The 13,871-nt window shown below is 39.8% G+C and overlaps 1 protein-coding gene across 1 annotated transcript in view; it reads right to left on the reverse strand.

Moving 5' to 3' along the window:
* Positions 1–2,925: 2,925 nt before the first annotated feature.
* LOC134350153 (paired box protein Pax-1-like) overlaps positions 2,926–13,871 on the reverse strand; it is a 130,002-nt gene continuing 119,056 nt past the window's right edge. Inside the window, exon 5 of the mRNA XM_063055104.1 lies at positions 2,926–5,618. Within this exon, the coding sequence (XP_062911174.1) occupies positions 5,554–5,618 (65 nt within the window). The 3' untranslated portion in view covers positions 2,926–5,553. The remainder of the gene's footprint in view (positions 5,619–13,871) is intronic.

Consider the following 13,871-nt stretch of genomic DNA (forward strand, 5'->3'; position numbering starts at 1 on the left):
GACTGAGGCCTGGGCAAGGTTGTATCGAAAACTGGCAGTTGCCCATGCTGCAAGTCTCCCCTCTCCACGCCACCGGTGTTGTCCAAGGGAAGGGCACTAGGGCCGATACAGCTTGGCACCAGTGTTGTCGCAGAGCAATATGTGGCTAAGTGCCTTGCTCAAGGACACAACACGCTGCCTCAGCTGAGGCTCGAACTAGCGACCTTCAGATCACTAGACGAAAGCCTTAACCACTTGGCCACGCACCACACCAATGCACTATGAGCAAAGGAAAACAGGCAGATTGTGAGTGAATGTTTCAGGTCACATTTTACAGGTCCCCCAGTGGAGAAAGTTTCAGTTTCGCGGGGGAGTGGGCCATCTTGTCACTCCAAGGGAGAAATCTTTAGAGCTGGCTTTTGACATGGGAAAGAGTCATGCTCGACCATTGTGAAACTATCACTTGACAACTGGGTGGAAATGGTTAGGTTTAAAGAGGGTGATGGAGGTGAGTGGTGGAGTCCTGATGGATGTACACGGCAAAGGGTGACTTTACTTGAAAGGAACCTTAAACTTGGCCTACAAATGCTTACCTACAGATGTGTACCGGTTGTCAACTCCAGTTCAGAGGGGTTTTACCACCTCACCTTTTGTTTTCCCTCGTGCTATTGGCACAGTAGCATAGCGGTTAGCGTAGCACGTTAGTGTCAGCAATCGCGACAGGTTCAATTCCTGCTGCAAAGTGCAAGGAGTCTTCACGTTCTCTCTCCCATGACCGCACTGGTTTCCTTGGAGCTCCAGGTTCCTCCCACATTATAAGGATGTACGGGTTAAGGTTAGAGAAAAATTCGCTGCATTCTATATTAACACTGGAAGCATGGCAACACCTATGGGCTGCTTCCAGCACAATCCTCTGAGTGTGTTGGTTGTTGACACTGTATGTTTCAGTGTACATGTGACAAATAAATCTTAATAATAGATTAACCTTCCTTTAAGTTATAACAGAATTTTGGCCTGAGGCCCTTATTCAGGATTGGAAAAAAAATAAAATGGCAGAAGCCAGAATAAAATGATGGTGGGGAGGAGTTCAAGCTGGCAGATGATTGGTGAGTCCAGATAAGGGGGAAGGTGGGTGGATGGGGGAGGGGGAGGTGAAAGGGAATGATGTGAGAAGCTTGGGGTGTTATAGGTGAAAGTGGTAAAGGGCTGAAGAAGATAGGAGAGGACAGGAGATGATGGAATAAAGAGAAGGAAGTGAGATTCCAGAGGGAAGTGATGGGCAGGTCATGAGGGTTGTGTAGAAGAAAAGAAGGGATGAGAGGGCCAACACACAAAGGGAAAACAAAAGGTGACGGGGGAAACAAAGAAGGGTGCTGAAAATTTGGAGCAACACACACAATAAGCTGAAGGAACTCAGCAGATCAGGCAGCATCCATGGAGGGAAAGAAGCAGTTAACGTTTCAGGCTAAGATCTTTCATCAGGACTGGGAGATTATAAATATTATCAGTTTCAAAGAAAAGTTTAGCAGAAAGACTTAGCTTTGTAAGGAAAATGATAACTGCAAAACTCAGATTGATCTGTGGTGTCTTTATTGGGAGTAGTTACCAGAATGTTATGTTCACATACCAGTGTAATTTTATCATTATCTTTTGTAATTTTATCATTAATGATTTTTCCCATCCTTCCTGATAAACATACATTTTAATTCAATTTGAACTGCTCCCAATGTGCTCAAAGCCTCCTTGTAGAGGAGTATCACAGTGCTAGCTACCTGTGTTTGCACATTCTCCCTGTGACCATGTTTTCTCTGGGTGCATTGGTTTCATCCCATGTCCGAAAAGTTTGCCTTTTGGTAAGTCAACTGGCTACTGTAAATTTCTCCCAGTAAGTAGTAGAATCTAAGATGAGCATAATGGGAAGAGTAAAATTAGATTAATGTAATAAAGAAGTACTTGATGGTCAGCATAACTCCATGGGCCAAAGCACTTGTTTCTGTGTTGTATGACTCTGTTACGAAATGCATCATCCCCACTTACTCCTGGGAGAGTCTGGACCAGAATGCTCAATAATGGAGAAGAGATGTTTACAAGTGAGATCTATTAAAAAGCTGTGCAGCAGGAATGTATATAGGTCTTTTGTAAGCATGGAAGGAGCACAAGTGGTGGTGAAATCAACCAGTTCCATCACCGCTACAGTTCTCCCCACCATCAAGGGCCACTGACAAGAGGCAATGACAGAGAAAGGCAACGTCCATCATTAAAGATTCCATCCATCCCGGCCACCTTCTTGTTGCTGCCAGCAGGCAGGAGGTTACAGCAGCTACTTCTCTGTTGCCATCAGGTTCTTGATCCAACCTGTGAAACTCTAACATTACCTCAGACTATATTTCTTTATTCTCTCCCTCAATTTGCACTGATGTCATTATGTGTATTTTGTTATGTAAATTATATAAAATATATATTCATTAAATTTTATGCTAATTTATATTTGTCATGTTTGCATCGTACTGTGCTGCAGCGTAAAAAGCTAATTTTCATATCATTTATACCCTGCGTATGTATCTCCATGACAATAAACATGAAATTGAACTGCACACCTAATTTGACACCTTCTTCCTCAAGTGTGTGCATTTCAAAGTTCAAAGTAAATTTGTTATCAAAGTACATCTATGTCACCAAATACAACCCTGAGGCTCACTTTCTTTCAGGGATACTCAATAAATCCATAGAATAATGACCATAACAGAATCAATGAAAGACTGCATCAACTTGGGTGTTCAACTACTGTGCAAAATACAACAAATAGGAAGATATAATAATAATAATTTAAAAATAAGCAATTAATATCAAGAACATGAGATAAAGAGGGCTTGAAAGTGAATTCCTAGGCTGTGGGAACTTTTCAATGATAGGGCAAGTGAAGTTGAGTGAAGCTACCCCCTTTGGTTCAAGAGCCTGATGGTTTGGGGGCGGTGGGGGGGAGTAATTGTTCCTGAACCTGGTGCTGTTAGTCCTGAGGCTCCTATACCTTCATCCTGATGGCAGCAGCAAGAAGAGAGCATGTCCTGGGTGCAGGCATTTACAGAGAAATAAAGAAATACTACAGAATTTATGAAATTCTATACATAAACAAAGATAGACAGACAACCAAAGTGCTTAAGAAGACAAACTGTGTGAATAAAAACTAAATAACACTGAGAATACGAGTTGCAGAGATAAACAAAAAAGACTCTGCAGGTGCTGGAAATTCAGAGTAAAGAGCCAGCCACATAAAGAGTGAGTCAACAGCAATCCTTAGGGATAGCCTAAGCAGAAGAGAAGAAAATCAGTAAACATGTTTACACCATCTGCTGCATTTTACCTGAACCTACAACAGCTTGCTACGTAAGGTCCATTCCTGCATTCAACAGTTTAATAAATCTTTGCAAATTTAACATTAATTGACAGCACAACACAATCTAGATAGTTGTGTCAACATGTTACACTCTGCTTCTGAAATTAATTTCACTGATGTCAAGGCAGCAAAATTGTTGAGTTATCCAATTTGTATCTGGAAATCTGGGCTGTGGATCCAGTAATATAACCTTACCATGATTTCTGAAAAAAAATCAACCTGTGCCATTAAATATTTTAGTTCAGATCAAAGCAGTCTGTAACAATAGTAGTTTACTATAAAACTATTGGATAGTCATGAAAATTGCATCGTAACTATTAATATCCATTGTAGCTAGGCACAGCTCAAACTCAATCTATAAATTTGCCAAAGACACAACTATTGTTTGGCAGAATTTCAGAGGGTGATGTGGAGTCATGCAGGAGTGAGACAGATTAGCTGGTTAAGTGATGTCACAGCAACGACTTGTACTCAGTGTCAGTAAGACCAAAAAATTGTTTTTGAACTTCAAGAAGGGAAGTGATCCCACCACATCGAGGAATTAGAAGTGGAAAGGGTGAGTAATTTAAATTCCTGAGCCCAAGTTATTGATGAGATCACAAAGAAAGCATGACAGCGGCTATACTTCATTAGGAGTTTCTCAAGAATTGCTATGTCACCGAAGATACTCACAACTTGCCACTGATATACCATGGAGGGCATTCTAGCTGGTTGTATCACCGTCTGGTATCGAAGGACCACTGCAGAGAGTCAAAAAAAGCTGCAGAAAGTTGCAAACTCAGCCAGCTTCATCATGAGAACTAGCCTCCCTAGTATCTAGGACATGTTCAAAAGCACCTAAGACACCCTCAAAAGGCAATAGCTCAAAAAAAGCGTCATCCATCATTAAGAATCCACATCACCCGGGAGCCTGAAGACACACGTTCAGCAGGAACAGCTTCTTCCCCTCAGCCATTAAATTTCTGGATGGACAATGAACCCATGAACACTACCTCAGTATTTTCTCCTCTTTTTTGCACTACTTACTTAATTTAATTTTCTTTTATTATATATATTTCTTATTGTAAGTTATCGTCTTTATTTCATTATTGTGTATTGCAACGCACTGCTGCTGCAAAACAACAAATTTTATGACATGTGCCAGTGAAATTAAACCTGATGCTGATTTGGATAGAAACATGCCAACCATACCCAGTTAAACCATATCAAAACAGTGGCCTTCACAGATCAGAGACAATGAAAGAAGAGCAACAATTGATGGGGACCTTGGTCAATGTTTTATTTACCTTTTGGCACAGTTAATCTTATGATCCCCGGGCAGCCTTTGATGCTCCATGAACAGGAGTTCACTATTGTAATATAATATTGAATCTGAGGCTGCATAGTAACCCTTTTCCTATCATTGGCCTCCAGCAGTAGAAGAAGATTGGCTTTTTTAGATATAGGTAACAAGCTAAAGAGGAAGTGAGCAGCACAGTAGCATAGTGGTTAGTGTTACGCTTTACAGCACCAGTGACACGGGTTCAAATCCTGCTGATGTCTGTAAGGACTTCGTTCTCCCTGTGACCGCATGGGTTTCCTTCAGGTGCTCCTATTTCCTCCCAAATTCCAAAGACTTTCAGATTAGACTTAATAAGTTGTGGACATGCTATGTTGGTGCCAGAAACATGGTGACATTGCTGGATGCATTCAGCACATTCTCAGATTGTGTTGGTCACGAGCACAAATGACGCACTTTACTGGATGTTTCGATGTACATCTGAGAAATAAAGCTGGATTTTAAGCATTCTCACAAGGACTTAGATGCTGAGCAATCAACTATATGTTCACTTCTAGAGCTTTCAGAAGGCCCACACCGAGGTGCACTCTCATGGTTTCCAGTAAAATGTGGTTAAAAATGTTTAAAACATAATCATTGCACTAAGAACATTGCCAGCACAAAAATTTTACACACTGAAGCAAACTTAACTCCAAACGTGACTACAGCTTTCAAGTAAAGGCTTCCTAAGAAGCTGATACAAAGCAAAACATCTGACACAATACAGCACACTTGAAAGGTTTGAAAACAAGTAGAGCTGTTTTCCCCTTGATTGTCTTGATTAATTTCATGATTGGCTGCTTTTGAACTGGACAGGACTGTTGAAAAAGCTGGCAGATTAAATATTTGGCATGCTGGTGTTTCAAGTCTCTTCAGCTTCAGACATGGTTGCCTTTCTAGCTGCAAAGTTCCTGTAGGACGACTCTGCTAGAGGAAACAAAATGACAGAGCAAGTAATCAGTACATTTCAGTAACATAAACCGGATCTAAAACTATGCAATCCCAATAGATCTGTTATCCAAATGGAAGGGTATACAGTATAATAGCAATGATGTTCCACCAAATAATGTCCAGCCTCAAGAAATTTTGAAAAGTTACACAATAAAATACTGCAAATACTCAATAGTTCAAACAGCATTTGTGGAGATAGAAACAGAGTTAACATTTCAGGCCACAGATCTTTGTCCCTTCTGATGAAGGATTCTGGACCTACAATATCATCTGTTTCCAATTCCACAGATACTGCCTGTCCTGCTGATTGTTTCCACCTCTTTCTGTTCTTGCAGTAAGTTCAAATCACCAGCATCTTCGATTTTATCTCCGAGTTCATTTACACTACAAATGTTAAAACCCTGCTTAAAGACTGGACGAATAACTTCAGAAAGATGTATTATAATCGTGGTAAGTAATTTCTCCATTCTTTTAGGGATCAGACAAGATGTGCAAGGGATTGATGTCAGTGCTGAGAGTAATTGATCCCTTCTTGGATTGATTACTGGAATATTCAACACCCTTAATGAATCCCAAATGGGATTTAAATGTCGGTGAGGTCTTTTTGAAGTTGTATCATCCAGAAGCTATCTTGGAGCTTCCTTCTGTATACAATCTAAATGAAACAAGTTGTATAGAAGATCCACTCAACAATCCCAACCATCAGAGATGTAGAGGAAGGTCATTAGGATGTTGCCTGGATTGAAGCATTTCAGTTATAAGGAAAAACTGGATAGGTTGTTTCTGCTGGAGAGGCGAAGGCTGAGGGATGATCTGATAGAGGTGTGCAGAGTTATAAGGAGATAGATAATAATCTTTTTTTTTGCTTGTTGAGGTGTTTGAAACAAGAGAACATAGGTATAAGGTGAGAGGAAGATGATATAGAGGGGACCTAAGGGAGAATGTTTTCAGAAAAAGAGTGGTTGGAATCTGGATTGCATTGCCTGAGGAATATGATGGAGGAAGATATTCGCACAACAGTTTAGATGCATGAAGACAAGCACTTGCATTGTATTGATACAGAAGGCTATGCATCCAATGTGAGTAACTGGGACAAGTTCAGGTGTGATGGTCAGCACGGACGTGGTTTGCTGACAGACCTGTTTCTGTTCTGTTTCCTTTGATGACTTTTGATGAAAGCAGCAGCTCTGAAAATCCACCCAGAAATGCCAACCACCAGAAATGGAAGAATGGAAAACACAGGGCACAGCTCCACTGGAATACATTTTGAATCCTCAGTAGGCTCATCCACTCAGTATTAAATTGGAGCAATACTCAAAGCACTGGAGGAAAGTCAGAAGATCAGGAGGAAAATTGACATTTGATGAATGAATGGCCTTGACTGGAAATGTCAACTGTACATCTTCCTAAATAAATGCAGCCTGACTTATTGAGTTCCTCCAGCATCTTGGGTATTACTCCTGATTCCAGCATCTGCAGTTTCTTGTGTCTCCACCAAACGAGAGACTGGCTAACCAGATCATCGGTGCTGAGAAATGGTTTAAATACAATATACTCATCTGATCTCTAGGTGAATAGGGGTTCCGACCTTGAACATTATTATCCTAATATCATGGCAAACAAGCTTACAAGTCTTAAGTTTTGAACAATTGCTTTAGCAATGTACATAATAATGTATGCAGAAGGGTGATCAAAGCTGGCTGCACACTCAAACCGTGCAACACTCCAAAACTGCAGGTAAAGAGAAGAAAAATGCGCTCTGCAGTAAAGTGTGGTGGCTGCGGGCAGTTGACAGAGGAGATCCAGAGTGAAATCAATAGGACAATGGGTGAAAGGAGCACTAAATGAGAGGAGACACAGAAAATACAGGAGTGTGGAAAGAAAATGGAGCTTGGAAAGAGAACAAAGAATTCTTAAATAATACTTATAAGCACCAAAAGGACCCCTTTTGAAGAATGTAGTAATAGCAGTGCCAGTACTCTAGACCGCCTCTAATGTGAAACTGTCTTAAGCTTTTCATATTGTGCCAATTGATCCCTATCACAGGTCAAAGGCAAAGAGTGTTTTCTCTCCTTCCCCGAGCCTTGTCCACCCCATGATTATTGCTGCAGATCCTTTCTTTTTAAGTTAAAGGTCATTACAGTTTAAATTTCATTAAGCTGCCATTTCGTTGTGATATTTATTTCTGCATAATTCAACCACTTACATTCTGCAACAAGCAAGTTCACATCAAGCCTTGTAAATAGGATTCTGACTTAACTCATTTGCCCTTAAATTTTCACCGCAGTTCTGTGCTAGTCTAAAATAAATCTCTGTGCTTCTTGTCATACTTCCTCTTGATTTTTTTTTTAACCTGGGTCTGCAATTTTGACCTTGAAACCCATGAAGTCTATGAAATATGTATTTAAGAATTACAAAAGGATGTTTTTCTTGTAAGCAGAATTGCTCCCAATTGTTCCACTGGCATTTGTTATGTTGCCAGTTAATTGGACATTTTAAGAAGCATTAAAATGACCTTTCTGACATTGTCTGCAAACTGAGTTTAATCAAAGGCACCGCTGTATTAATGAGAGTAAGATATACTGTATCTGTGAGCTGTTGAAATCACTGAGCAAGCAAATACACTGAGACTGTCACTGTTAGGAATATGTGCTGTGCACATTCAAACAAGGAAACCAAATGCAGGACATCATCGACAATTTAAGACCTGATTATGTCATTGTTAGTCATAGGCACAACCGCTGTGGCTGTAAATGGTCCAAGAGTGCAGTGCTTGGGTATGATAAATTAGGCCATATGAATAAATAGAGCAGGCATAGCTTTTTATTTTGAATTAAATAATAATGTAACCCAGCACTCTTTAGTGAAAAGATCCATTTTTCATTTAAAAACCAAGAGATTAAAACAAAACATAACTGTGAACATTTAATTTCATGCACATTGTCCTTCCACCCCCTTCCCTTTGTTAGTTAAATAGAAAAAAAGTTGTGCAGAGAGAGGAACATGAACACTGAACACACCTAGACATTGTGGCATACAGCACTTCTTTCTGTTGTGTTTATTTAAGAATCCTTTAATGCTGCATTGCTGTCAGTGGCAGGGAAGCTTCATCAATAATGGACTGCGTCTATTCAAAGTGTGATATTTGTTATATATCAAGTTACTTCAGCGTTGCTCGCTGTAGATGGATGAATGAAAGCTATTAGACATTTTGCAAGCTATCATTCACATTCTTCACTGAGACCATTTAGCATAGTAACTGGTCACCGTGGAGTAGTTTAAACTCTGTATAAACGGTAACTGCAGAACATTGCACAAAAAAATCCCTACCGTGTGCACAGCTTGTAAAATTAGTAGTGTATGCTATGAGCTAAGAGTTGGCAAAGTGAGTTTTAAAAATTCCTTTTGTAGTTTTGATTTTGTTTTGGATAAATACAGCACCAAAACAAAAAAATTGTTTTGGACAACTACATGACAATCACTGATAGCAATCAGAGTGAATATACAACAATGGTGTATGATTGGTAAGATATCTCAATGAGAATATTTGGGTTTTAAAAAGAGAAAACACCCTTTGACTCAGTGTGGCAATATTTAGTGATTGGTATGTCTGAATCATAAAATCAAGTAGGTTCCAAATTTGCAAAACGAGAAAATCTGCAGATGCTGGAAATTCCAGCAACACATACAAAAAATGCTGGTGAACGCAGCAGGCCAGGCAGCAACTATAGGAAGGATCCTGATGAAGGGTCTCAGTCCGAAACGTCGACTGTACCTCTTCCTATAGATGCTGCCTGGCCTGCTGCATTCACCGGCATCTTTTGTGTGTGTTGCTTGAGGTTCCAAATTCATTGCCTCTTCTGCACTGTTAACTTTTCAATTGGAGTGACAGTAAGAATGTTACTATTGGCCTCCATACCCCTATGAAAGGAACAGGAGAATCACCCAAAGATAATTCATTGAGACCTGATATTCTTACATTATAAAGGCAGCACAGCTGAAATTTAAGTAATTATCTTTAAAGCCCTTTGGGACAGCTGTGGATAATGAAATGTGTTAACTAAATGCAAATCTTCCTTCCTGTGATATATCCTGCAAATGAACCATTAAACCCAAGAAGGATCCTCATCTTACAACAAAAGCTCAAACTAAAGTTGCGAGATGGTCACCCACCATATGAATGTTTAATTTCCATTGAAATAATTTTATGGACAGCTAATGAGTGAAAATATATTCCCAATGCTGCAGCTAAAGCATTAAGATGGTCAAATGGGTAAGAGAGTAGAAATCTACCAGTTCTCAATGACCTTCTCTGGGCTTGAATCAGTAGCCAATGAGGAAAATGGTAACCAGAAAATCATAGTATCAGGAGGTGCACCGGTAACAACTGGAGCTGGGTGTATTTTCAAAACCACTGTTCAATACCAAAGCAAACTATTTTAATTACCTTCTGCATAGTATAAACCTGCAAATACTGTTACACTCTAAATAAAGCATACTATACTGTAGCAATGGTGACAAATTTTCCCTCTTTTTATAAGGGTTTTGGTATCATCAACTAACAAAGAAGAATGTATCATTATCTTCTGCAAGATTAGCACTGGGTTACTCAAAATTTATATCACCAATGAGGCTACCATTTATTGTTTGGCTACTCTATACACACTCAGCCACGTTCTCAGAAAATCATATCAACTCTGCTGTTCGCTTTGCTCTTTAGAAAGTGTGATAGACTCTGAACATTCACATCCTATTGCTGAAAATGTATTTTTGAACAGGTCAATTGCCCAGAATTTGTTGTCTATATGACAGTGAGGCTAACAGCACTGTAGTGATAGAAGAAATCTCACTGCATCTCCTAAAGAATGCACTTGAGTCAGAGGTCTCAAAGTTATTAGAGATAAACAGGATGTATGAACATTTTTTTAATTTATATTTTCAAGATCTGGATTGGATTCATCAGCTCCTAAAATGAATAAAAATAGGTGAAATACTGAAATGTCTCCAGCAGTGCCTTCAATAGAAATATATCTAAAGTATAATTAATAAATGTAATTAGCAACTCAATATGTGCAAAGCCAATTCAGGAGTTTCTATGTTGGCCTTCAAGCAAATAACACAGTAGTGTTGTCACTTTGTGATTCTTTTCACAACAAATATGCATGGACTTTAACTACAGGAGCAGGTCTTCCCAAAGGGTTAAGGATTGAGTGAAGGGTTTTCAAGCATATTGTCTCACTGCCAGGGAGTCTGGCAGCAAAGACTGTAGCAGGATGACTCATCTTTCCTCATTCTTGTTTTGTAACCTATGCTGTTACTAAATTATCTGATCAGCTCCAACAATTGGACTCCACCTTCTTTTACTGCCCTTCATATGTCCTCCATTTCTCCACAAATCTCTCTGCACCTCCACCATTCTTCTGACGAACTTCACCTATTGATCATCTCCCCCTCATCTCTCTGTGCATTTCTTCCTGGGACTCCATCTGCTCAGTCATTCCATGATGTCTCCCTGCCCCCTCTGAAATCCCTTCAGCACTATCTTTGCCCTCGTTCCTGGACCATTGCCCAATCTCCTCCTCAGCCCCAGGCAGAAGAAGAGACTCATTACCTTATGATTCCTTTGATGAACCTGAGATGACTCTTTGATGCTCAGATAATGAAACAGTACTTCTGCCTGCATTCAGAAAAAAAGTACAAACATGCCAAGCAATGATTTTCTCCAAAATTTAATCACCTATCTTCCACATTAAGTGGTATCATTATCATTGACTTCCCAACATCAACATCCAGGACAAGGTTAAGTCATTACTGGTCAGAAACTTAACTGTACCAGCAAATAAATATTATAAGTAAAGGAACAGATTGATTATTCTGTGACAAGGAACTTAAGTACTGACCTTCCAAAGTTTCCAATATCCATCCCCTGCAAGTTAGAATATGAGAATATTCTCCACTTGCCTGCAGGAGTCTGGCTTCTGTACTCAAAAACCTCAGCATTATCCAAGGTAAAGCAGCCAACTTGGCTAGTTTGACATCTGCCAACCTAAACATTTACTCCCTACACCACTGATGTTCTGTGACGGCAGTGAGTACCACCTACAAGGTACACTGCTGAAATTCACCAAAGGTTGACACTAGCAGCTAAATCCACTACTGCCACTGCCTAGAAAAGGGTGACAATCGCATGGGAAAGTTATCTCCAAGGAGGTCACCATCCTGATTCATAATCAGTGCTTTTCCATTGACACATGGACAGTATACCGGAACTTCACACTTAGAAGGGCAATTCCAGACTAATCTGCCAGTAAGAACCACACTCTGTTTATGAATATAAGTAAAGCGAAGAGTGTCATTCATTCCCAGATGGTTCCCGTCTTACATTTACAGTTACTGACCTTCTCACTGTCTGCTTGATCATAAATGATAAATAGAGCAAACAATATCAAACCAAAATATTTTTCCCCACATTGAGATGTGATATATTTTTACCCATATCCTTGCATATACCCTCTGTGCCATCTTCCACACAGCTTTAAAAACACAAGGATATGTAAAGTAGGAGCATGAGTAGGCTATGTGGTTTCTCAGAACTCCGCTGCCATCTACCTCAGTTCTACATGCAGTCAATAAGTGAGCCTGAAATTCCAAAGATTCACCACCTTCTAAATGAAAACATTTCTTCTTATTTCAGTGCTAAAGTGTCTCCACCCCTACCCCCACCCCCTTATTTTGGGACTGCAAGCATTCATTTCAAACTTATCAGCCTGCAAAAAAATTGTCTACTCTCTAAGAAGACCAGAAGTCCTACATCATACTATCAGCAGCTCCACACAAAGCTGTCTGTGTGGTTGTAAGAGCACTTGCATTTGCAGTTTGATAGTTTGCACAAACTGTTAGGAAGCTCTGCCAAGAACACAAGTATTTCATTGTGCATGCCTCTTACTACTGGTCAGTTAAAGTCCATTTGGAGCAGAATCCACATACAAGTCAAGTCAGGTTTATTGTCATTTAACTATATACATGTATACCGTCAAATGATGCAATGTTTCTCTGGACCAGGGTATAAAGCACAATAGCACACATAAGACACAATAACTTAGGAAAGTAAGAATTAATGCTGCAGGTGAATTATGTGTAGAGAAACAATATAAAGTGCATAAATTAAATATTGTAGGGTACAGCTCAAACTATCCAAAACACTTCAAATTCAATGTGGCAGGGAGCACAGCAGCCTGAGTGAAGAAGTTGTTTCCCATCCTGACCGTTATTGTCTTTATGCATCGGAGTCTCCTGACTGACGATAGAAAGTCAAAGAGGATGTTGGATGGATGGGTGGGATCCTTAATAATCCTAACGGCCCTGCGTACACAGCGCTCCTGATAAATGTCACCAATGGACAGTACGGAAATCCCTGTGAACCTCTCGGCCATTCTCAGTTGGCACCCAGTCAGCAACAGGCACCCACTCTACCCTTTTCCCTTGCTCTGCTGCAGGCTTCTGCATCGGTACAGGCCAGCCCTCTGTCAACTGATTGCTGAGCTGAGCTCTGACCTTCAACAGCCTATGGATGCACCATGGCCTCCTGTAAAAAAATGAAAGTATGCGCACAATTCTCTCGCAACTTACTTTGATGTGCCCACCACAATAGAAAAAAACTGCAAGTGTATGAAACCAACAAGTTGTGGATACAAGTCCTGAAGAAGTTATAATGCTGAGAGGCTATAGTGGGACTATAAATTACCTATAGTTAGGTAATGTTATATTACAAGGCTCAGAAAGTATATCAATTTGCATAAATATGCTATTTTATACCTACAGTATACTTAATTGCTGCATGCATGTTTCACCACAGATTCACAGAGCCAAGGCACAGAAATAGGTTCTTTGGCCAACTTTTTCCCTGCCTATACTGATCATCTCATGTTCTTGACATTTATTGCTTATTTATTTATTATTATTATTTCTTCATTTTATATTTGCACTCTTTGTTGTCTTCTGCACTCTAGTTGAACGCCCCAGTAGGATGGTCTTTCATTGATTCTGTTACAGTTATTACTGTATAGATTTATTGAGTATGCCTGCAGGAAAATGAATTTCTGGATTATATATGGTGATATATATGGACTTTCATAATAAGATTTACTTTGAACTTTGAGTATTTGACCCTATTTAGTCCATTTATTTCTATGCCTTGCCTGTGCCTAAAGGTGTCTGCCTAAATGCCTC

This window comes from Mobula hypostoma, chromosome 8 (genome assembly GCF_963921235.1).
Source record: "Mobula hypostoma chromosome 8, sMobHyp1.1, whole genome shotgun sequence".
Lineage (NCBI taxonomy): Eukaryota > Metazoa > Chordata > Chondrichthyes > Myliobatiformes > Myliobatidae > Mobula > Mobula hypostoma.